The 24,271-nt window shown below is 53.8% G+C and overlaps 4 protein-coding genes across 4 annotated transcripts; 2 read left to right on the top strand and 2 right to left on the bottom strand.

Moving 5' to 3' along the window:
• Positions 1-2,490: 2,490 nt before the first annotated feature.
• Positions 2,491-5,862, top strand: NCLIV_007790 (conserved hypothetical protein; the record flags this gene model as incomplete). Its single annotated transcript, XM_003880290.1, has 5 exons — positions 2,491-2,620; positions 3,380-3,715; positions 4,583-4,760; positions 5,115-5,419; positions 5,621-5,862. 5 exons carry the CDS (start codon positions 2,491-2,493, stop codon positions 5,860-5,862), a joined length of 1,191 nt encoding a protein of 396 aa, XP_003880339.1.
• Positions 5,863-7,613: 1,751 nt separating this feature from the next.
• On the bottom strand, positions 7,614-14,895 carry NCLIV_007780 (conserved hypothetical protein; the record flags this gene model as incomplete). The annotated part of the gene is made up of 7 exons (XM_003880289.1): positions 7,614-8,929; positions 11,319-11,423; positions 11,689-12,329; positions 12,940-13,169; positions 13,464-13,666; positions 14,241-14,445; positions 14,806-14,895. 7 exons carry the CDS (start codon positions 14,893-14,895, stop codon positions 7,614-7,616), a joined length of 2,790 nt encoding a protein of 929 aa, XP_003880338.1.
• A 2,915-nt stretch (positions 14,896-17,810) lies between these two features.
• Positions 17,811-19,390, top strand: NCLIV_007770 (putative Rhoptry kinase family protein, truncated (incomplete catalytic triad); the record flags this gene model as incomplete). Its single annotated transcript, XM_003880288.1, has 2 exons — positions 17,811-18,018; positions 18,462-19,390. 2 exons carry the CDS (start codon positions 17,811-17,813, stop codon positions 19,388-19,390), a joined length of 1,137 nt encoding a protein of 378 aa, XP_003880337.1.
• A 1,585-nt stretch (positions 19,391-20,975) lies between these two features.
• NCLIV_007760 (conserved hypothetical protein) lies at positions 20,976-24,265 on the bottom strand (the record flags this gene model as incomplete). The annotated part of the gene is made up of 6 exons (XM_003880287.1): positions 20,976-21,377; positions 21,749-21,830; positions 22,441-22,541; positions 22,885-22,950; positions 23,445-23,529; positions 24,171-24,265. The coding sequence occupies 6 exons, from the start codon at positions 24,263-24,265 to the stop codon at positions 20,976-20,978; spliced, it is 831 nt and encodes a 276-aa protein (XP_003880336.1).
• Between the last annotated feature and the right edge of the window lie 6 nt (positions 24,266-24,271).

The raw sequence follows: 24,271 nt of genomic DNA, 5'->3' as shown, positions 1-24,271 counted from the left end.
CGAAAGCTGTGTCCGTTCGAATGACGAAGCATCCATGGGTATGTCAGGCTGCATCGGCGCGGGAAACGGGTCAAGACAAAGTAAGGACGCAGCAAACCCTTGTGTTAGGTCTTAAAACGCGGTTTTCTCTGGGACATCATAGGCATGTGATGCGAGGCTAACCGGACCTTACGGGCTGACAGCTTGCTACCACAGAAGGTAAACACTGCGAACGATAATACGTGTCTGTCTGAGATAAGCACGACGGTGCCTCTCGGAAGAAATTCCAAAACCGTAAGTCTTTTGTGGAGGTGTTGGCTTCCAGGGTCTTGTGTCTGCCAGGGTGTCGAATAGCACTGTTCGCTGGGGCAGCACTCGACCGAACGAGGTTCCCTTCGCATTCGCGCTGACGAGCAGACGTTCAGGTGTGAGGCAAATGCAAATTAGCATCAACAAAAAGGTTGCAAAACTAAATAGTTTCCGGCTGCCGAGAACCTGATCGATTGCCCGGTCTATAGTGTTGGATGCTGGGCTCACGAAAGCAAGAGGGTGACTACAGACGGCCAAGATAGCACCGGCAATGACAGGACTGAAATGTGTGCCAGGACGTATGATAGGCCAGCATCAAATCCAGTACCGCTAGTATTCCTAGACAGATCTAAATATTCCGTTCAGGCTAGCATCAGGAAGGGACCACCAAAGTCTTCCTGACCACTCTCTCATACGTACAGACAGTTCGTACGATTCCACCGAATTGACGGGGGCCCATGTTCCCAGGCATACCGCCATCTTGCGACACAGTGTGTTAGGTATCGTCGCATCTACATGGTGGTATTTTTAGGGTATGCAACGAAGGCTTACCCTTTGTTTCCGTGTCCGTCCATCCTCTGTTTCCGTGTACCTCCAGAGGAAGACGTTACACTGCACCGACTAGTGAAAGCTTTATGGCGACTGGACCGTCCGACTCAGACAAATACCAACTTGAAACAAGCGCACGTACCTAGCAGATCTCGACACCGGCAGGTCTCAGGTGTGTACTGCTGAAGGCAAGAACGGAGCTGTAGCCGGTCCGGTGTTTTGGATCGTGTTTGCAGCCGTACCGTGTTTTACCTGTAAGTCACATCTCCCTGTTTGGTCCCACGGGCAGTACAAGCCCCTACACAGAGAATCGATAGCATTCCTACATCCGCGTTCTATCAAATCCGCGCCGCCCCCAGGCTGTCCGTTCTCTTTCGACGTACCGTAAATACGCGCGCTCACAAATCCAACTTCGCTGCGACGGACCGGAGCGCTTAGCCTGAGTGAACCTGATTGATTTCCGCCACCAGACCGTACCCCTCTAGAAGCCGTCCAAAAAGGAGGGGGAGAACCTCGCCCGTCTGCCTTTGCCTCCGACGCCTAGACAACATTTTCCCGCGAAAAAAAGACACCCCGCAAAAAGGCGTGTCTTTCTCTAGAAGCAAAAATCTTCTACGCAGAGCGCCGCTTCGAGCGACGAGATAGCGCGAAGACGACTCGTCCGGATTGCATCACGAGACACAGACCCGATTATTGGACGAGGAAAGAAGGGGGGCTCCGCCAGCGGAAGCTTTCCGCATTTGGCGGGCTTTCAGGGCTGGTTCATCGGCCATAAAGAAAACGAGGCTTCACAAAATGTGGAGGAAAGAGGAAATACCGCCGGACAGCAGAAACGGCGGGTACTTCCTGGTGTGCAAGGACACGAGGGAGGACCGGGAAAGGCCAGTGTGTGGCCCAGATCGACTGAACTGTGTGAAGCTCGGCGTTTTCCGTGTTTCCTTGTTCCGCCGTTTGCTCTGCCTTTCCGTTCGGCGCCATTTTCCTGTTTGCCTTCATCGCTTCTTGAGTTCTTAGAAGCGCTCCTTTCTTCTCGGTGCGTCCTGGGTCCATGGAACACGCCGCGAGCCTCGGCGGGCCCTTTTTCTCCAGGTCACCGCCGAGGAAACCACACAGCCGTGGATTTGTTTTTTTCGGGTGTTTTCGGCTTCTTCGTTCTCCTCAGATTCGTTTGTTTCCTCTCTCCTCTCCTGCCTCCTGGGTTGCCTCGCTCCGTTCGGGCCCGACGGCCTCCGTCTCCGTTCCTCGTCGAGATCCTTCGTCTTGCTGATCCGCGCTGTCGAGCCTCGAGTCTTGAGTTCGTCTTTTTTCTTCCGTCTCGAGTCCCCCGTCTGCTTCCTCAGGCAGAGACGCTTCCCGCGCTTCTCCACGTGCCTCGCACGTCGCGAGACCGTCGTGGTTCTTTCCTCAGCAAAGATGCGCTCTTTGCTGGACTACTCTACTGGGGCACGTCTAGCTCCTCTCGGGAACCCTTTCCTTGGCGCAGCACACCGCCTTCTTCCGATTCGCGTTTCTCTGCTGGCGCCTTGTCGTCTGCTGCCCTTTCTCCGGCCTCTTCCGTGGTTCCCTTGACTTTCTTCGTCTCGCCCCCTTTCCTCCCTCGACCTCCTCGCGTATCTCCGTGCCGCTCCAGTCGTTTCTCTTGCCTGAAAGAAAATGAACGTGAGCACGGCTCTGGGCCTGTCAAAGGTTCTGCCCTCAGACGGGGACTTGCCTTCCCTCCCCAAGGTCGACACCAAAAAGAAGAGAAAAGAGGCGCGGAAACCGCCGACTCTGCCTTACAGACGTAAGAGCCGAACAACCTGGACACCGCATCAGTTTAAGGTGCGCGGGGAGTGTCCGTTCAGAATTTGCAGCATTTTCCCATCACTCTTTTCCCCGTAGATTCATCCTATACATATTCACACCTTTGCGTCCTAAACGCCTGTCTAGCTATCGCATATACAAACGCGTTTCTGTGGACGTACTCATGGTGTATCAACGAACAGAGAGGGAAAGCATGCATGTGGTGCGCCGAACAGTTTCTGTCTCCTCGCTTTTCTCCCTTTTTTCTGCGTGTTCGCCGCTCGCTTCTCCCAAAGTCCTCTCTTGTCCCTGCTGTTTCCTTTTCGTGTCACCCTCTTCTCTGTCTCCTGGCCTCCGCTCGTCCGTCCTCTCTTTCCAAGCATTACCTTCGCATCGCAACCCTGTGTCCTCACGGCTCCTCTTGGTTTCCACACTCCGCCCCTTCTCAACCTCTCCGTCGTCCCCGTTTTTCCCTTCATCCGCACGCATTTACCGTCTCCCGTCAGCAGCGCACCGCGTTTCTTCCGTTTCTTCCGCTCTCTCCCTCGCTCTTCCATCTCCGCGCCTTCGTTGTTTTTGCCTCGTCCGTTCCGGACTTTCCCCGAATGCTTTCTTCCCCCTTCATCTTCGCTAGTTCCTTCCCTAAACTTCCACACCGGCTATCCTTCAGGCGGTGTGCTCTGCCCCCTTACACCCCCCCCTTCCCTCCCCCCAGACGGCTCCCCTTCCTTTCCTGGACTTCTTTACTCTTTGCATGCAGACCCGCCTGGAGCCAGCCGCAAGGCCACTCCAAAGAACACGAGCTGGACGGCCTTTCTGTGGGGCGCCGGTGAGAAGGAAACTCCCCCTGCGTCTGCGCCCCGCGCCTCTCCGGGAAAGGACGAGAATGGCGCGAAACGTGGCGACGCGCTCTCTCCTGAACTCGGCGAGTTGGTGGCGCTGTGCCAAAGCATCGAGGCAGAGTGTTTGGCGACGACACAGGAAGAGCGAGAAGAGGAGAAAGACGAGTTCCTCGCTGTGAAAAACAGGATGGAAGGCATCCTCAAAAACACATACATCCTCATTGAGGAACGACGCACGCTGCGCGCCGCAAAAGGTGAGAGGAAACCAGTCGTACACTCCGCGACAGAGACCCGGAAACACGCTCACCCAGTGTCGATACACGCGTCGAAAGCTGCAGCCAAACCCTCCCGCCGGAGCCTCCGCGGCTCTGATGTCACAAGCCCTCGCGCGGATGTCCGGGAACAACTCGCCGTCTTAGTCTTTCACATCCTTATCCCGCAAAACCTCAGCCACCCCATTTCGCTGTCTGCCGATCTAGCGCTGAGCAAGTCTGGAAGCGAAAGACAGAGCGCCGCCAAACTTTCCATGCATGCAAGCACGCAGAGATGGTGCGTCAACATGGCGAGACTGGTGTATTTGCAGCAGGTGTCTCCCCATGCATATATATATATATATAGGATTTACACGGCAGTTTTGAAGAGAAAGTCGCCTTCGTTGCCACGCCTCCAGACGCGTATACACCTTCCCTGTTTTCTGGTGATGCACGCACACTGTTGGCCACCCTCGCGGCGGGAAACACGCCTGCTGGAGACAACGCAGATATCTCTCTGTGTACATACGTTTTGACGGTGATACATGTGCGCAGAATACCCACACATCTACATATACATAAGTATTTACATGCATCTTGTCTTACAAATGACGGTGCAGAACGCAGGAGACTACAGAACCGAGAGAATGCCGGACTCGGAAAGGCCTTGCGTTGCCAGAATCCCACAGGAGGGGTATGGTTTTTTTCGTCTCGGCTCCGCTGTCATTGTGCGTCGTGGCCGACGTCCGCTCTCCTCGTTTGTAGTCTTTCTTGAGTGGAAATTCCGCGGCGTCCCCCTCTGGCTTCGGCTCAGCACTTTTTCTCCCCAGCCTGCTTTGGCCTTTCTCTGCCGGGCGTTTCTGTGGACAGGGACGACTCTAGAGACGGTTCGCCTGGGTGGTGAAATCGACGACAACTTGTCTCTTCTTCGCGACTTATTTGAGGAGATAAGTACTGTATACCGCCAGCAGTTTAAACAGCGGAAGAAAAAGAAGTTGACCGATGAAGATCTGGAGGAGCGCCACGCCGACATCAATCGCCTGATGCGGTAGGCCCGCGGATTCAAAAAGTCTGTTCACTTTTTTTTCTGTCCTGCCATTCCCTCTCTTGTCTGTTCCGGTTCTCACCCCTTTTCCCGTTTCCCGTCGTTTCCCGTTCTTTCCTTTCTGCGCTGCCCTCTGGGTTCACGTTTCCTTTTCCGAAGCGCCTCTTCTTTTGCTGCGTTTCTCTCGCGTCTGGTTCCGGCCGTGTGTCGCGCTGCCTCCTGCGTCCGCGCCTTCCGCCCTCGCGGTACCCTCCCGCGGTTTCCGGGGACTTCGCCGCCCTCTTTACGAGTCACAACGGCAAATGTTCACATTCGGTTTCTTTCGACGTCCCCCGAATGCCTCCGCGTCTGGTTCAGGGCCATCGAAGAACTCCGGCGAGAAAGCAAGCGCACGGCAATCGCTGCCGGACCCCAAGGAGACCACCGCATGCGGACGCTCACAGAACTCGCGTCGGGCTCCGGTCGGCTCGCGCGGGACGGTGCCGACGGGCGTTTGTCCGGGTGGGGCGAGGCAGTCGACGAGGAGACGCCTAGCCCCCTACGCGCGCCTCAGATCGAGGAAGTCTCGCGGGAAGATCGGGAGACCATCCGAAGGTGGAGAGAGCGAGATGAAGAATTCGATAAGCAGGTGGCGGAAGTTGGAGACGCGATCGATCGGATTGGTAAGCCAAAAACAGAGCAGAGCTGCCGGCCTGGGCGAGAGAGACATGACAAAACATGACGTCGCGATTCTGGTGCAGTGTGCGTGGGGTTAAAAGGCGTGCCGGCGAGACCGGTGGGATCAGCCACCCCTTAGGTCAGCCCGTAGTCTAGGAGTCGCATATGGAGGCTTCGAGCGAATCTGGCGGTCCCCTTGTTTGCAGCCCACGTCGCCGTCCAGATCGGCGAGAAGGCGGAAGTCCAGCACGAGCTCGTTCAGCAGGTCCAGACGCACACCGAGCAGGCGGCGGCGGAGATTCAGCATCTCAATGCGAAAGTCAAAGGGCTGCTCAGTACACAGAGCAACGCTACGTTCTTCACCCGTCTCTTCCTTATTGTTATTCTTCTTTTCCTCGCCTGTTTCGTTCTCTCCATCATCTACGCCAGGTATATCAAGCGAGCGTGAATGACGCAGGCCGAATCCACCGATCTGTGCCGCTCTGTCTCTCGGAGCCCCGGCGGTCTGCAGCGCGCCGCGTTTTTGTTGGTCCGCGTCGCCCCCGGCCCTTCATGTCTTCTCGGGGTCAGTGCTCTGCTTGGGTGTACACCCAAACCTTTTTTCCTCGCTGTCTGCGTCGGACTCCTCTCTGCGGTGCTTGGCGGCTACGGGTTGAGTTCCGCTCCCATCTTCGCCCTCGGCGTGAGGACGGCAGCCGCTGGATTCGCGTTTACGCATTTTACGCAAGTACCTGCACGTCAAAGTTTTTAAAACCTCCGGCAGGGCTCCCTTCTAAATAAAGAGTGTTCCGTTGATTCATAGCGCTAGACAGCGAAACTCCGGGACTCAGCCGTGGGCGTTCCGCCTCTTCGGAGCACCCCCAGACAGTGCTGCAGGCTTCCCAGCAATGTTCTTCTCTCCATCGGTTCGGTTCTTTGTGACCTCCGTGTCCTCTCCGCGTGATAGCTTCGTGCCGGCATATGATTTGTCCTCGCCATTCGTCCCTTCATCGCTGCCTGTCTCATTTTCCTCTCCTTTCTCTCCGCTCGTTTCACTCCTTCCCTCTCCTACTCTCTCTCCTCCCTCTGCTCTTGGATATTTCGGCACGTGACTGCTTTGCAGTCTCTCCCCTGTCTTCCTCTTGAGTCTCACTCCTCTCTTGCTCCCTTTCTATCTGTCGTTCTTTCGCTCTTTCTTGCTCTTTCTCTCCGTCTACTGCTACTCTCCTAGCTTGCGCCGCGGGGACGCGCTCCTAGAGTGTCGCTGCTTCGTTGCCCAAGCGCGACGGATGGCTGTGCCGATGCCAGAGGCGAGCCTCATGGGTTTTAAAAGCAGATGCATGTAGTGTGCAGATCGTAGCATCCGCTAGCTAGGACTGTCACCGCAGCTTCATCTAGATACAGGAAGTTGGGAAGAAATTCCGGAAGCCGCATGCACCGTCCGCCACATAGCTTTCTTGCCTCGATCTGTCCTCCTCTCAAGCCTCTGGCTTCCTACCTTGGGGGATTCAAACTGCAAACTTTTGAGACTCGCGCGACAGCGTCGATCAGTTCAAGTAGATAAGGAAGTTAGCTGGCATATTGTCTGGAACCTTTTTCTGCATTGCTAAGGCAGACCACAGAGAAGTGCGAGTGGCAGATACTCTGATCTAAGGCGTTGGGACGCTAAGTTTCTTCGGCCCCCACCCAGGTATCGCAAATCTCCGCAACGTCCGGCAGGGACTAAGAACATGTGCGAGGACTGACACCGAGAGGCGCAGTGGCGCCTCGGGTGGAAGAAGCCACAGCGCGGAAACGCGGGGAACGGAAATGCCTGCGAGACGCCCGTTAGATTTAAAAAGGTTTCGTATCCAATCAGAGGCAAGTTCGCAGTGAACCACGCCGAACGACCGACTCGAGGATCCCAACTTGAACGCACCGCTGTAGATCTTTGAACTTCAACAAAGCCTAGAAACAGGTGCACGGGTCTTGACGTAGAACAAGCAGCGAGAGTTCAGAGAGAAAACGTCAGAAGTTGCAAAAGAGATGGAGTGCGCTGTTCCAGTTGTACTGAAGGCCTCTGTAAAGTCGTGTTTTCCCGCGCGGTGTGTACGCGGAAAGGTGCCTGTGGCGACCAAGCGAGATGCACAGAGAGAAAGTCGCGTGAAAGCGCGTTTTCGAGCTTGCTCCTCCGATGAAGGGAGAAACGCGCAAATTCTCCTGAGCTCTTTCGTCCTCTGCCTATGCATCTTCCGGGAGGAGATCGCCGATGTGCTGTCCGTTGCCTTCTTGTTTTCTGTCTCTACGAAACAGTGGCTGCAGCCAGTCTCTCGTGAATTTTCTTCTCCTCCATTCCAGATATCGAAGCGCCGGATTCGAAGCCAAGAGCCGCGTCAACGGGGAAACGAGAACGGGGAACAGCCCTTTGCTCTGTGCGTCGGCCTTGCGTCGCTGTTCCTCACTTCGGCGAAAGCTGTCGAACGCCGGCACGAGAAGGAACGGCGACTGAGAAGGCGCCGAAGCAAGAACAGCTGCATTTGCTGCAAACGCCTCGAGAAACGACTCGAGCGACGTGCGGTGCACCGCCAGGGGACGTCTGCCCAGTTTCCGCCACCACGGCCGTTTACCGAGAGCTTCTGTCTTCGCCAGTGCTCGGTCTGCGTCTCTCCGATTCAAATACAACAAAAACGAACCGGGCGAAGAGGCCGACGGTTCAGCGAGAAGACCCCAGGGGATGCGCGGCGAGCGGGAGATGAAGAAGAGCGGCGTGCCTACCAGGACCGCCTCCGCACCGCCTTCCTCGAGAAGGATTGCTAGCTGAGCTGTATCGGGCACGAGGATGAAGCGCGAGACAAGATCTTGCGTTCGCTCTTCGTCAAGGTCCACCCAGTTCCCAAGTCGGTTTGCAGTTCTCCTGCCAAATAACGCGCGCCGCAACACAGCGGAGAGACTTGCCCTCGAACCCTCGCCCATATGAGATGCTCCGGCGGCGAGTGACCACGCCGTGAGCTTTGTCGGGAGATCTGTCGGGTGGGGGGGCAGAAGCAGTGGATAGACGTTGGCCAACGAAGTCGTCGCAATTGCCAAAGATGTCGGTCTGCCGCTGAGCGGCACGGGTAACGCCGTCTCTGCAGTTTGCGACTGGACGTGGCGCAGATACACTTCCGCATCCCGGTGGCTGAGGAAGAAGAGACCGAGGCCTCTCGCCTTCCCTACGCCTTGCCTTTGCTCCAGCCTTCTCAGGGCCTCGAACTCTTGATGGAGTAGCTTTTCGAGTTCTCGTCTGCGGCTCTGTTTCTTCCCCTGCGTGGCGTTCTCGCTTTTCCCCTGTTTGGCATGGGGCGGAACGACCTCGTCGCGTGAAATCTCAGTGTGCGCAGGAAACACCGCGGGCACGAGCTGCTGTGTCTCTGTAGACACGACCGCGTACACAGGGATCGTCCGTAGAAGATCGCAGACGAGTTCTCTCTGCCGGCGCTCCGTGTCAGAGACATCCTTCCACGACGCAGGGTTCGCCTGGTGGCCATCCTTTGATTTTCGGGGAAGCGCGGAAGCCTCTGCGCAAAGACTTCCCGCCGGCATCGCGCTATCCAACAGAAGAAAAGATGCACTGTTCCCGTCTCTTTCCTCCAATATCTCTGCTAGTCGCCCGTTCCTCAGCGCCAAACTGAAGACGCGTAAAGGAAGGCTACCTGGCGCAACTCGAAGTGTACGTACAGCTGCAAGCGGTGAAGTCCATGTCGCCGGCCAGAGAGACGAGAGGTGCGCAGGTGGTGGCGACGCTAAGCGGCGCCTGTTTGGTGCAGCCAAGTGGCCCAATGGACTGCCACGGGGACTCTCCCTTGTCTGTGCTGACGTGTGCAAGTTCCAACCCAGCCGGGCGCTTAAGAAAGGAGGGAAAACAGTTGCCGTTTCGCTCGAGAAAGCAGGCTCGGGAAACGAAGATACACGGGCAGTAGCGGGGGTTTTGCCCGTGGGTACCAGACGAAGGAATTGTTTTGAAGGGAAGTTGTGGTGAGAGTAAGCAGACACAGATGCGAGCAGGGGAACGGTAGCTGCGGAAACTGTCACAGCTTGAGCGGCCAGGAGACCGCTCGGGAACCCGTGCAAGCGTCCGGGATCCTTGCTTGTTGCGTCGCCTCGCCAGAATAAAACAAAAGTGAAAAGGACGGAGACAAGAAAAGGAAGAACGAGACAAGTTGGGGAGGGGAAGTGTTTAAACCCGAAGAACAGCCTCTCCATGTTTATGGCTTCATGTTGGCACGCCGTCCTGTGCGCACCTCCAGTGTCGTCTACACGGAGCAAGAGGGAACTCTGGGGGACGGCCCATGAGAGGCACACAGTTTTTTCGCTCAATGACGGGAAAAGACTGCGCGCCAAAAGAAAGAGAAGTCAACCACAGGGAAGCTCAGAGGCGCGGAGTCTCGTGGAGAGCCCATGTGAAACGACTGAAAATGACTGTCGACGCACACGCGGTGGTACGGCAAAAGCGATTACTGATACGAGGGGTGCCCATATTTCGTGGGTGGTTATGAGACAGACCGACTGTGAGAGAAAAAAATGATCAGCAGCATCCACAAAAAGGGGATGCCGCTCATACATGCTGTGTTTGTCCAGCGTGTAGCGCCGTGTCTCCTTTTTCCCCGTCTCGCATGCGTGCACGGCCCGGCTGGCCGTCCATGCTGGTTGTCAGAGCGTGCAGCCAGGTTAACTTTTTTTGTGAGGGTAAAGCAGAAATCTCCGTTGCCATTGAATATGCTATCGGCATTCTTTTGAATTTGTTGTCTGCTTCGTTTTGGAACAGCCAAGTAAGGTCGGGGAGAGCCGCAAGCCGAGGGACTGCTCTCAAGATCCAGAGACTGGCGAGGCATGAACACTCTCGGTCTGTGCATGCGCTTGTGGAGGCATTGCAGCATGTCTACCGAACCGGCGCAGGCAACTGAATGTGATGAGCAACTGCCGTGTTTACGACCCTTATGGCAAACCTTCGCTTTGACAACCGAATGCTCCAGTCTCTACAACATAGCAGAATGTTTCCCGAGCTTGAAAAGGTTGCCAAGTGAGCCTGAATCTCCCCGTGCTTCACCGGCTGCTTCCCAGTCTTTCCGGGGCCAAATGATTGTATACCACACCAAGGCCTGGGCAGTTTCAGCACCCAAGATCTAGACATTGTCGACAGTTCTCTGCAGGCTTTGACGGTCTGAGTGTTGACGTGACTGGGTAGTTGAAACACGGTGGCTTGGGAGTGCGTCCCGTTACATGCGCGAGTAAGTCAGTGGTGAACGTCGAGACACCGAGCTTGCGCAATCGTGGCAGGCACTCTCTGCTAGCAAGTGGCTCATCCAAAAGACCTTCTCTTTCTTCCCAATGCGACGTTTCCTCCGTGACCAAGCGGACGAATACGATTTGCCTGGCCTGTGGGAGGCCACCGGCTACACGACGGTATTTCCAGCAAATGAAAGAAGGCACAAATGAGCGAAAGTGGCGCTGCGAATTTGCAGACAGAGGGGTCAGAATGAAAGAGACAAAGGTGTCTGTGGCTTCTCCGGCGTCCAAGCCGTGAGAAGCAACCCTGAAGCTGAGGTGGACTGCACATGAAGAACTAGCTGGGCGGGGGGGGGGGGGACCGACACGTTAACTTTCGGGTGTTTGTATGGAATAGATTGGACACATCAGGTACTCCCCCACTATTATTTTAGATAACTGGTCATCGCTGGGCTAATGTGTGTTAACTGTCCGTTGGATGGTTGGAAATACGAGGCACTCTGTACTTTCATCACGCACACAGATCTATGACAGCAGACGCGAACACTTTCTTAACGCCGCCCGCACACTTCTCATTTCTCTAGAATGCCACAGCTGTCGACCTTGAGTTTAGCCTTGTTCGATTGAGTTGGGTGGTGGGGCCAGCGCTCAACTGTCCCCGCATTCTGCTGATGAACCTACGACTGGATCCGCTCGAAAGAGCATCACTACTTCCTTGGCCACCTCCGCTACCTCCAGATCCCTTCATCGCATACACGTCACGCAGTGTGACGAATTCCACGACGTCTGCCGAAACAGAGACAGACGGGCACCAACGACATCTTTGTTTGCTAACTGTGTAACACCTTAATCATTCCACGATGGTACTACGCAAACCTTATTTTGGGCAGTTACGAGCGTGGCATATATGCATGCGCATGTCAATTTTGACGCGTTTCCTTTTCCAAATGAGGCACAGATGTGCACATCAACTAACTTGACCTCCTGCTGGGGAGCCTGATGGCTTCACTCTTCCGCCGAGCTTAACATGGCATTCGCTATTGCGCCTTACCATCAGTCCGTGAGTATCCGAGAGAGACATTGACGGTTTTCCCGGCCTTCTGTTGCTGACGTCTACTCTTCGTCAAAATGTCACAGATGTCTTTGAAGTCTTTCATGTAGTATGCAACGACGCCAAGCATCTGCACTGCATCGTCACAGAGGTGCTTCTGTTCGTCCTGCTCTTCGGCGTTCCTCCCCTTTTCCGCCTGCTTGGAGTCGCGTCGTTTCCCTCCGGCATTTCGAGGTGTTTCAGAGGAGCCCTCTGCTTTCATTGGCGACAGCGCCACGGCGCTTTTCGTCCCTGCCGCTAGTGTAGGTCCTGAGTTTGCAAGCGATTGCGGGGCCGCTTGCCTGTTTGCTGCTTGCCTCGCTGAACTCTCGCCGGTCCCCTGCCTCTCGTTCCCACTTCCTGCGGAAACACTAGCTGGTCGGGGCGCTGTGCTCTGCCTGCCTAATATCTTCGTGCTTGGCCCCCCTGGTGGGGCAAGGACCACGTTGACAGAGCTTTTCGCGACTCCCATGGTGGCGCTATCGACACGACAGTCTCCTGAAGCTGACACTGGATGCGACGGATCCCGAGGACTGCCGCTCAGGCCAAAAGAGTTCCCACTAGGCGGAGCAGGGAAACTCGCATTAGTTTCCGGCGTTGCCCTGAGCGTCGACAGAGATGCCACAAGCCACGCAGGTGTTGTCGTTGAACAAGCGGCTCCACTTTTCCAGGGGGCTGTTCAATCGTCGCAACTGGGCTTCCGAAAGCACCGGGAAGCAACCGGTGTGGCCGCTATCCAAGGGCAGCCTCCCTCGCGTCGCAGCTGTCTTTTTTATGACACGATTCCTGTGCAGGGCCCGCCTCAAGATTGCTCAAGCCCCCCTCCACACGTGACTCAGGTTTTGTGCTGCTGCACTCTGAGGCTGTCACCAGAAGAAATTTTTATGCATATCAGTTCCCATTGTGAGCATGCGAGGCATCGCTTTGCGTGACCCAGGTGGCGTTTTACCACGGGTCGAGACGATCAGTCAAATATGCCTCACCTAAAATGGAATCTACACACTGCGAGCCACGGGACATTATGGGGCTTCGCCATTTGCCAGCTCATGCAATTGCGACATATATCCCAACGCTGGTCTTTCAAAAACGGCTATAAGGGGGGATTCTACTTTTGTGTTTGTGATGCAGCTAGCAGGTGGCCCAACGAGGTTAAGTGACAGGTGAACTAACTGCTCTCAGCGTAGTGAAACTACCGTTAGGATGCATACTTACACTTGGCGTCGGAGAAGGCGCTTCACGAGTTGGTTGGCGTGCTGAATGTTTGGCCGTTGCTGCGTGCATCTCTGGAAGAGGTTATCTATGGACAGTAGCAACTGGCCAAAATACAATGCCTCTTCGCTGGCATGGCTGAGGAGTTCTTCGGCCTGCCCTTGCTTGCTACTTTTATCCTTTTCACACATTTCTAATTCTCGCTGTAGCGCTGCCACAGCGTTGTTTTTTTCCTGAGCAAAGAAGCCACAATGTAGGCGTATGAGCCCAAACGGTGACTTCGCCGGTGAAGTAATAATGAGGAATGAGGAATCCCTGGCGAAATTCCCCTTCCTTCCCGCACATGCAGTTGATGTATCAGTGATCAGTCGGACAAGTCATATGTCTTACATATCGGAGCTGTCCGTTTACTTTTCGTCATCGTGCCGTGTGGTGTGCCGACCCTAGCAGATTCATTGCAAAAAAAAACTGTCTTGCCACGGGAGGCGAGCAGAATACGGTGACGTCAGTATGACGGCTGTTCCTACCAGGACTTCATTCGCTGCGTCTTTCTTATACATCTGGTAGGAGCTTCTGATCCTGTCAGCTCTCCTGTTTATATCCGCTTCTTTTTTCACCAAGGTTCCGTTGACCGACTGAAGCAGGTCGTACCGACTCATTATATCCGAGATTTCTTGAAATTCGTCACGCACGTGCATCACCGCAGCTAGGAATTCCTCGAATTTTTTATCTGCCACCCAGACACCCCGAAGAGAGTGATGCAGCCTTCGTGTCACAGCAGCAATTGTGAATAGTAAGTGGGACGATGCTTGTACGACTTCTGTTTGCTATGTGACTATGTTGCTCTACACAGTGCAAGGCATATGCATAAAGAAACCGGTAAGTACATCTACATACACCTGCCCACTCTGTAAGGTAAGACGCATTGCTTTCCAGCAGCATAGCTTCTTCAAAATTGCCAATCGTGAGGCAAGGGAGAAGTTGTTTCTAGTTGCCAGAAGGCGGCAGACCTACTACCTCTGCATGAACTCTTTCGTGCAACAGGACTATAGAGCATAAATAGCCACGGTAAGTTCTCTTTAGTGCGGTAATCAACCCTGGTATACTCGGGTAAACGGCCACGAGCATGCTGCGGATACGGCAAGTAGCCGTGGTGCTTTTTTATGGGAACATCACATTCCACACAGCGGCAAACGTACCACGACGGCGTCCCGTTTGCTCTAAGGTTTAGACCCCAATGTAAAAGAGCCTCCCTGCGTAGGCACCTTCTTCTCCAGCATACACTTGCCGGGAGTCTGACGCACATCGCTTAACGCCGGCTTCGAGCTTCTGTTCCTTGGCTTCCATTTGCTCTACCACGACCTTCAGCGTCGCGATTGTTCTTTCTTTCTCTTTGATGATTTCTCGTTCTGCCGCAGCTCGCTTCTCTGCTCGCCGTCTCTTTTCCTCATTTGTGTCGACGAACTTGTTGAATCGGTTCAACTGAAGCTGGAGCTGTGCCTCTTTGTCCTATGCCACACAGTGGACAGCCCCGCATCTTTTGAGCACCCCTTTGAAGCCTCCGGAAGGGTCGGCAGTACCAGTAAAGAATTGTGTGATGGCCGGCGGGAGACGTCTTGTAACGTAGAGCGGCAGCGATACGGGGAATCAGGGATGGCAAATGCGGACTAGATGAACACCAGTTTGTATCACCGCTTTGGAAGAAACAAAGAGAAGACACCCTCAGCAAACTGAACGGTAGTGAAACGGGATGCTATCCGTATGCGGCTACGCCGGCTTGGTTGGTTGGTTGGAGACACAGAAGCAAGTGTGACTACACTTTCTCCTCATGTCACTGATTTCTTCTTCATTCTTCAGGTTCTCACGCACTTTCAGTTGGGCTTCCTTGATGCGAAACTGTTCCTCTTCCTTCGCATAGTACTCCTTGTGCCGCGCAAGAGCTTGGTCAACTTCATGCATTTGCCCTCGACTTTCCTGCACAAACGAGGCCCTGTTACCATCCGATTGCTATAACTGCTCTAAGAGACAATCCGGCTGAGTGGTACCACTCGACCATCATAAATGCGCACCCCACTAAGACAACTGGTTAGACGGTAGACTGAAAACGGGGGAGTGCGGCAAGCCCACCCCCTCCCACCAACACCGAACTAGAGCCTGAAACTGCACTGTCGTTTTCTGCTGGTCTGCTTCAGAAATTCTGACCTTGGCTGGTGTCCTCCAACCCGTATTCGGCGGCACTGTGCTGCTGCGTATATGCGGCGTTTCACTTTCGATTCAAGGTTTTTGACACACCTGCACTGATAGCCCGAAGTCGTAGCATTTGTGCGCTAACCCTCACGAAGGGATTAAGCAACCGACAATGATTTGAAAGCTAAACCTACCGCACAATGCTTCGTGTTTGACTGCTGTATGCTGCATGTACTAAGCAACTCAAGAAATGCTTACATGTAAGCGTGCATCTGTAGATGGAGCGTGAAGTGAAATGTTTTGGAGTTCGAGGATCTCCTTGAGACTACGAGCTGACGGATTTCCTTGGGAATTAAGGGCTGCAGCCTCCCAGTCCGCACACTTAAGACCTGGGGAGTTTTTTTGCATCTGTTCTGATCGCTCCATCGGTGTCGCTCTGGAGGGGCTTGGCAGCTTCTGAGTGAGACTCGGGGTTTTGCGTCTGCCGCAAGTGACGCCTACCAGAGTTCTCCAAAGACGACTTTTTTTGACGCGGTGCGACGTGAAAGGGCGTGTGTGGGCTTGAAAGTGATCGAACAGTGCCGCTTTTCTCGAAAGGAGACACTAAAGGCCGCCTACCGACCTTAACGCCTATTCAGCCTGACGATGCTTGAGTGCAAACCCCAATGTCACTAGTGGGCCCTGAACGCTACTTTTTTCGGCATGCCTTCTTCGTGAGACAAAAGTCGGAACAAGGAGACTGCAGTTGGAGACGCTCCGGATTTTTCACTTTGGTTCGGCAGTCTGCGACCGTCACGAGAAGAGGGGTTTCTCCTCAACAAGGATGCCCTCAGGTGTACTCAACCTCGTCCACATCGATAAAGAACTTGGCGCAACAGCAACTGTGGAGGCAACTCTAAGAGAAGGTCTTGAAGATCCTGAACACGAAGCAAATGCATGCCTACGCCGAAAGGCCGTCTACCCCTCGCATGCATGCGCCGTCAAGATCGAGGACCGACCAGTTTCAGATGCCACTCAGCCCCAGCAGATGTGTTCGAAGGCGAACACAACTTTTTTCTAATAAGCAAGTCTAAGCATCAAGAGTTAATATTAGAAGATCGTAAAATCAAAACTGGGTAGGGTGCTGTTTCCTAGCTCTCGATAGCACATCCACTCCCGGTCGCAGTCTCGCGCGAAATATCTACTTGTATTAGACTTAAACGCCTGCAGGATCAGTCCCGGCTGAGGACAAGGCACGGCCTGCGACGATACAGACGAGGTCGGACCGCCCCCACCCCACGAACCTAGGACTGTCGCCTCTTCCTTATGAAAGGGTTTCTACACGCCTAGCGCCATGGTACATAATTTCAGGGGCACATACACGAGCTTAGCAAAATCACGCAACATAAGGTTGTGTGCAGTGCGGGTGTTTACGTCAAGCTCTGCTTCCCTAGCCACAGTGAAGAGCGCGACCACTTACATAATACCATACGCAGATGGCAGCACAGCACTTGAGCGTCCACGCCTGGGGCAAAAAACGTGGTAGTACGTTCCGACGGCATGTGGCCGGAATTTGTATCCAGCGAAAGTAGCGTTTTCTTGCCTTCAGTTGATTTAGTGTGCTAGAGTCCCAATAATGACCACCATACCGGCTCACGGCTTTCGTCGCTAAACACGTTTGTCTTACCGTCAACTTTCACAAACCTCACCTTCCGTTATTCGGTTTGTTCTGTTTGAATAACAGACCTTACCAGAAAACTGTGGCCACGAGCAGCGCGTCCGCGTTTGGACATTTGAGGGCGGGTCAAAGGTACGTATTTCTGTTGTTACACTAGGCAATTCTGTAAATAGTTCACGTTGACGGTTCCTCCGCCTAAGCTGGCAAAAGTGTGTGTAAACACCGCACAGACTCGACGCGGACCGGGGGCGTCTCGCGTGCACGTGATGCTGTCTGCACCACAGCAGAAGGCACATGTTCTACGAACTCGAGAAACTATCTCCGGTTTACCGCACGCCTTGGGGGTTCGGAACCTTCCTGAGGTGGGCTTACTGTCAACATCTATACTGTAACATGACGGTTGCACTTCGTGAATCTCCACGCTACCCTTCTGCAAAGCATTTTGATCTACACAAAATGTAGATGCACATCCACAAACCGGTTTTGCTAAGCAAAGTGGACGAATATACGCCTAGCGCAATTACCAGTTCGTCTTGTCTATGGTGCTCTCTTCCCGCCTTCACTACTCTCGCATCCACATCGCATCGGCGTCTCAGGGTCTAATCCACGATCGACCATCTGCCAGCAGTGCCTGCATGTGCAAGGGGTTCTCTTCAAATAGAGATTTGACCAGCGGCCAGTGTCACAGCGGTGCCAGGCATGTAGTGTAGCCTGCACACTGGTGTCCTTGCTTTCGTACTTTCAGCCTCTGTGGTGGGTGGGGGGGGCATCCGTGTCTATGGTTACCGGTGCACGGGTGAGGTGGCGTCTTGCCTCCCAGATTTCGTGTTTCGCTTCGGACTAAGAAACACCGGTTGCCGGTGCAAAAACTCCAAATAATAACGAATGCGGATGTCTTTGTTGTGTGCCGTGGTGACAGCGCAGGCAACTAGTGTGCTGCCAGTTTTTATGTACTTTCACGTGAGGCTTGAGTACGTTCTCGTCGGCAGAGTGCGCTCAAGGTGATTGTGTGCAAGCAAACTGCGCAACAATGGCAAGCACCGTGGCACAACATCGTCAGCATCTTGCTTCTCTTCTTCTTTTCCAATGGCTAGCAATAATATTGGCTGTTGCCCGGGGACTCGATCCTGTTTGTGGGGAGGCGCTCGGGCACGAAGGGCTTCCCTTAAGAAGAACAGACACCGGAAGCCACAGCAGCGGCAAGTCCAAGGGGAGTACCCACCACGTTCCTCTTTCAGGTGCGTCCAGAGATGTGCTAATTAGGGTCGTAGATCTGACTTCCCTGGCTCCTCCTTTGGTCGATGAACCTGGTGAAAATCCAGTATCTAAGAATGGCTGAGAACTGGTCGAGCGCCTTCGTTTCTGCTCAAGACATTTCACTGGGCGTTGACGCGCGTTTGTCTGTAGGCCCCTGTGTATCACGTCTTTCTGCGGTAAGGTGTCGTTGCCGCTCCGTGAGTCCCCAGGCAACAACGACGGGGAAAAATCATCCGCGTTCTGGCATGTGTCAGCGATCGGTGAACGTCACTGGCATTTAGTCTGCTGCGGAGCACCTGGTAGAGCGGCGGCATCGTGTTAATAGTCTCAGACTGCTAGCGGGAGATACCAAGCAGAGCTGCACTCATGATGCCGTTGCTGATTCTTAATGCTCGCGTGGACGGTCACAATTGTTTGTATGCAGAGATGACGTTCTGGTCGTGGATGTCTTACCTGAAGGACTTGCCGGACATAGATGAGAGCAGGAGTCCTGTTTTAAAGCGCCTGCTTAGTGGGAGCATCCTGCGCCGGGACGGATCCACAAGCGTCAATATCCGCGTGCCCGCTAAAGAGTTAGTGAGATTACTTTCTCTCTCAGAAGAACAGGAAAAAGAGGGTGTAAGCGTGAAAGTGCGGCTCATCAATTTGCTTGACCCAAAGTATTCAGTGTACGAAGCATACTTGTACAGAGAAGTCCTGCCGAAGAAAAGCCCTCTGTTACTGCCGTCCCTTGGCGAGTTCAGAGGGCCTTTCTTAACGTACATCTTTCATCCTTTAACGAAAGGCCTCGTAGGAGACATGCTTGAGACAGGTCGCTCACTACCCGATTTGCAGCTTTTAGCTGCCAACATGGTCGCTGGCCTGCATTCTCTTCACAAATTGGGTCTGCTACACCGAAGTATTGAATTGAACAGTTTCTGTATATTGTCGGATGGAAAGGTGGTCCTTGGTGAATTACAGACGGCAGCGCCAATAGGGACAGAATCAAGAGTGTGGGCGGGGCTCCTTGGGCGGGAAACAGCCCCGGAAATTGACAGGAATTTTCTGGCAGATTTTGCGCTGACACAAAGCCGCCACACAGTGAAGAGTGATGTGTACTCACTTGGTGTCGCATTCCGCAACCTTCTACAACTGGTAGGGAACGGGAGTATGGGGCCAGACGACGGCGGTATCGTGAGGCGAGACCACGTGGAACGTTTGGATAGGCTTAGCCAGAAAATGATCGACGAAGAGCCCGCCAACCGGCCAAACCTTGAGCAGATCATGAAGGATCCTCTCTTTGAGGGGCTGAGCTTCCAAGAAATCGAGGAAGGAATAGTCAGGCCGTTTAGACACAGGCAAGAACGACTTTAAAAGAAGGCCTACCGGAGAGAGCCAAATAACTTTCAGCACGGGTTTTTCTCTGGGCAGAGGAGAGATTGAGGAACAAGTAAATATACTCTCCTCCCGCTGTATGCTTGTGGCAACAGATAACGCGCTGTTGGAGAGAGGCACCAGTGTACTGCATATCTCAAGGCGTGTCACCTCGACCTAGCAACGGTGCACACAACAGTTTGTTTCCCCATTTTCAAGAGTTGCTACTCATGTAACGGTACAGCGTTTTGAACCAAAGCGGTTCCAGGCGGGAACCCGGAGATGAATCGTCGATGCCTCGGTGTGTCTCGTATCCCCAGTGTTACCGTCGTCGACGACACTTCTCGTATTAATCAGCTTTGGGGAGGAGCGCTGACGGGGGGTGAAGTCCACCTCTGTTGAAATCGCGGTCTTACTGCATGGCCTGCACCAGTCGTACCACGTATAGTTGAGGACAGGTCAGCGCACAACGTTATAAATAGCTGGGCGAGTGCTATCGTAGTAGCAGCTTGCAGGTCGGACCACGAGAGACAGCAGAGCCGGACGTGACCACAGCAGTTCTGAAACCCAGCTGTTGCTGTTTATTCCTAACATGTAGCAATTTCTATCGTCGTGACCCAGGCAAGGGGGGGGGGGGGTGGTTCCGTATCTGACGAAACCTACGCGTCGGAGACTCGCCGAAAAGATGGAGACAAACATTCCGGATGAGGCGCCCGAGGCCTACCAGAGCTTCCGGTGTGACAGAAGCAAGCGCTTGTCTCCTGTGCAACACCACACAAGGCTCCTGGAGTCTTCAGCGAAGGGGTGACCTGGCACTGGGCCTTACAGAGTTGTTCCGACATCTTCATCAGACAGTAAGGTCATGCAAACAACAAAACAGTAAACTCTGCCGTATTAATTCGGTGTTTTGGCCGTGTTCCCCAGATTCTACTTTCGAACGGCACCGTTGCAGATTGTTGAATTCTGCGTTTGCTGTCATGCAAAACTCCTCGGTGTAGCCGCGAGATGCATCGGCATCTTGTCGCTTCTCTGACAGAGTGGTACTGTAATGAAGTGCGTCTTGAAAGTGTGTCTACGTACCTCTGTAGTGAAGGACGGTGGAATTTGTGACCGAGTATACGGTAGCGGCTTCGGCAGCTTCCTCCAGAAATTGTGTTGACGTTTTGATCACTAATCACCCGTGAAACTATCTAGTAGCTGTGATGTTGCCGATGTGTGGAACACGGTCGCCAAGCGAATAAAGCTCGTCAAGAAGCCCACGAGGTATTCCATCAAAATTGCCTGAGTGTTTTGCTACATGGAAAACACTCGTCTCATCGAGACACGCCACGGGGTCTTCAAGTTGAGATTTCCGTGTCGACAGGTCGAAGGAACACTGTGGTATATCACCAGAAAAGAGACACGGTCGTGTCCGCAAAATCCCTCTATGCTTGGCTGTAGACAGACAGCCGCTTTTGTCTCCAAAAGGGGCTGTTCTCCAGCAGGCGGGCTGACGTGGACAGGAGGGGGTTGTCGTTTAAAAAGAAAAAGAGTGTGCACATAAGTACATGCATTCTTCATTCCCAGAACGATTCAGGCAGATGAGTCAGGTTGGTATCTGTCTGTTTCGTCCTCGCTTCCGTCTGCCACAGACACGGTGTTCGGGTTCGGATGATCGTGCGTGATCGGAGGAGCAGGGGGAAACACTTGGACTAGGAGCAGATGCTTCTCGCAGCCTGGCTAGTCTTCCGGTGTGGAGATCTTCCGCACTCCGCGTGAGAAACGATCCTGGCACGAAAGGTGTGGGTTCCGATGGGAACGGGGGAAACAAATGTCCTTCTGGTTCGTTCAAACCTGGTAGAGCACCAAACTCGTCGATCTCCTCAGGCTCACTGTCTTCGTCCTCGTCGCTGCCTTCGAGCAGCAGGTCCATCTCCCCAACAGGTCCATGGGAAGCAGGTAGGAGCAGAAGTTCTTCTTCGTTCTTGGAAAGCAATTGCGCCACGTCCTGCACACAGCGTACACATACTCAGGAGAAGGACTTCCCGTTCCTGAGCAACCCGTGACCAAAAGCAGTATCACAATTCATTTCTTACTGCACTTGTACACACGTCCGCCTAGGGTCCGGCACCCGATTTAAAACGGTCTTTACAGTCAGCGGAGCAGCGTGGACGCACAGACGTGTCACACGAATAGCCTGTCGTCCGCAGTCCAGCGCGCCCACACACTAAGTGTCGGCAAAAACGAAGCGGCTACTTTTCTGTCGCCAGGTTACGTGCGGTGTTCGTCGTTTCTCGTTTTTTTTGTTCATTTCCACACACGATTCTCTGCCGCTTGGGAGATCCCCGCAACCTCGCGGAACTGGCCAAAACGACGTACCGCCTGGGTGAGACTCAAGAGAACATTTGGTGGCAAGGCTTCCAGGTACCGCTTCAGCCGATGCTTGCGCTGGCGATGCAGCCTGCAACACGAGGAGCCAACAGACGCATCCCCACAAGGCGCATGTCTCGGAAGCACACACGTTGCATAAAGTGTCAAACATACACGTGCACGGTCAAACGGAAGGCTGCACGCTTCTGAGAGTCAACAACTGAACCTGTCGACTTTCTGGTTCGGTAAGCCTGTCGGTCGAAGCAAGTTGTCTACGTTGGGCGATGCCCACGCCGCGTAGTAGAGATGTAGCCGCGTATGCCCAGGCGCCTCTCACATGAACGTCTACCGTTGTGTACCTTCCCGCAGTTGAAGAGACAAGTGGTCACACGTCATCGAGCAGGCACGCATTCCCTGTGCTTGCTATTGCACAGTACGCCTCAACGCCACCAACGAACTGAAAAACTGGCATGCCTGCACGTGCACGAAACGGGGGAAACGGGGCCCTGCCACTTTCAGCTAAAGCTCCTCTCTGAGGGAAGACTTCAGGTGATGCAGGACGAACCGTATTCCGTAACCGCAAGGCAATCACACGGGAATCGTCCTTTGCATCGCCCCTCGCGACTGTCTGTGTCCTCTCCACTGTCGTTCGTTCTCTCTCGCTCTTTTTATGGCTGCTTCTCTGACAGCCCCTTGCTCACTTAACGGCAGCTTGCCATGTGACGCGACAGAGATTTTGGCACACCGACGCAGGTGGGAGACAAAAGATTTCTCCGAGTTCGAAGTAGGAGAGAAGAAGACCCTGAGGAGGGAAAAAAGAAACAGAGGGTCACTGGCGGCTGTCGGTCTGCATGAGAAGATCTATCCTCGATCTCCAATTGCAACTGAAGTGCTCTCGATATGCACGAGTTCAAAGATATCTCCTCCCTATGTAACAGAAAGCATTCGGCCATGTTTTGTCATTACCGTCAGTCTTGAATCGTGCGAGCGCGTGGAGGACTCGAGGGCACTGGGGATGCTCGACATGGCTGGACTGGGGCTGACAGGCTTAACTGCCACAATGTTGACAACTAGGGGGTTCGAAATCAGTTGCAAACGAAATCGACTGAAACGAGGAGAGAGAGAGGCGGCAACACGCGACGTACCTCGTTCATGCGGACGATAGCCGGGTGCATTTTTGCCATCTTCATTTCCTCCAAAACGAGCATGGCCTGTGGAGAGGGACAACAGAAGGATTTTTCCGGTTGAAGCCCGAAACCCGCAGTGACTGAGAGAAAAGAAAGCAGACCTACGGGTAAGTAAGATGTCAGAAACACCACGAAACAGGGTAGAATGAGACGGTGCTGAACACGATATGGGGTGACAGAAAACAGGAAGAGCGTCGGAGCAAACGAGGAAAAAGCGAGACGCAGCGTAGCGACAGCGGACGGAGACGGAAATCTGCACGGCAAGCGGGGGAATCCGAAGACAGAAGAGTGCTTGCTGGCGTCGAACACGAGACAGGTCGCGAACGAAGAGAGGCTTCAGAGGGAGAGGAAAACAGGGCAAGGCGGAACACGAGGAGGCGTTGGTAAGGAAGGCGAAGAAGCCAACGAGAGACACACACCTCCGCAAGGAAGGCAAGGGGCAGAGACTGAGCCTCAGGGCACAACTCTCGCGCCGGAGCCGTTGAAAGAAAACGGTGCTCGGTGTGACTGAGTCTCACATTCTCCGAAGGACTGCGATGAGAGAGAAGAGCAGAAAAGAGCTTTAGAGTGTAAGTGACCTCGTCGTAGTAGAATCCACATTGCCTGCATGCGCCAGAAGGACAAGCAAAACTCGGGATTTCGTCAAAAAGAAGCAGATTCACCCCGGAGCGTTTGCATCGACTCCGCAAATGAGGCGCAAATGTTTAAAAAAAGACCCAGTACTGGAACAAGACAAGTAGCGTCGTCATAAAAAGCGTCCCACGGGCGTAGGTAGGTATCTATATCTAGGGAAACGAACCTCCATCACCTCTATGTATACGAATCCTTATGGTTCCTCACTTCGTCCGATGACGCGTGCTCGCAGTTCGTTGCTTCTACGTCTAAGGTGGGCACTCAGGTACGAATACCGACGCGACGTGGCAGACGAAGAAAGTTCCGTGTTCCGCGATGACTACCAACACCCGATGCAGACGGATCGACAGGATGTTGATTCCGGAGGATCGGGTATGATCTGTTCTATCTAGGGGCACACGGACCGAGGAGACACCACCACTGCTACTGGTTCAGTGTCGTTCCGACTGGCTCTCTGATTCGACTCCTTGTTTTGTTCTTTTCCCCCTCAGAGAGACTTCCCCCTTCACCATTTGCGATGGCACAGGAACTGTAATCACGATTGTCTGCGCATTTCCTCACGCTGTACATACGGATCGTTGGTTTTGCTCCCCCCACGATGGACGCCTTACAGGAACTGTGTGAAGAGACTGTCCACGAAGGACCAGTTTCGCTTGGTTATGGCATTCCATATTTGATGGTGGAACCACCGCCGCGTGTTGTGCATCTTCAA

The sequence above is a fragment of the Neospora caninum genome, chromosome III (assembly GCF_000208865.1).
Source record: "Neospora caninum Liverpool complete genome, chromosome III".
NCBI lineage: Eukaryota > Apicomplexa > Conoidasida > Eucoccidiorida > Sarcocystidae > Neospora > Neospora caninum.
The sequence above is the reverse complement of the archived record's forward strand: the minus strand, read 5'-3'. Positions and strand labels throughout refer to the sequence as shown.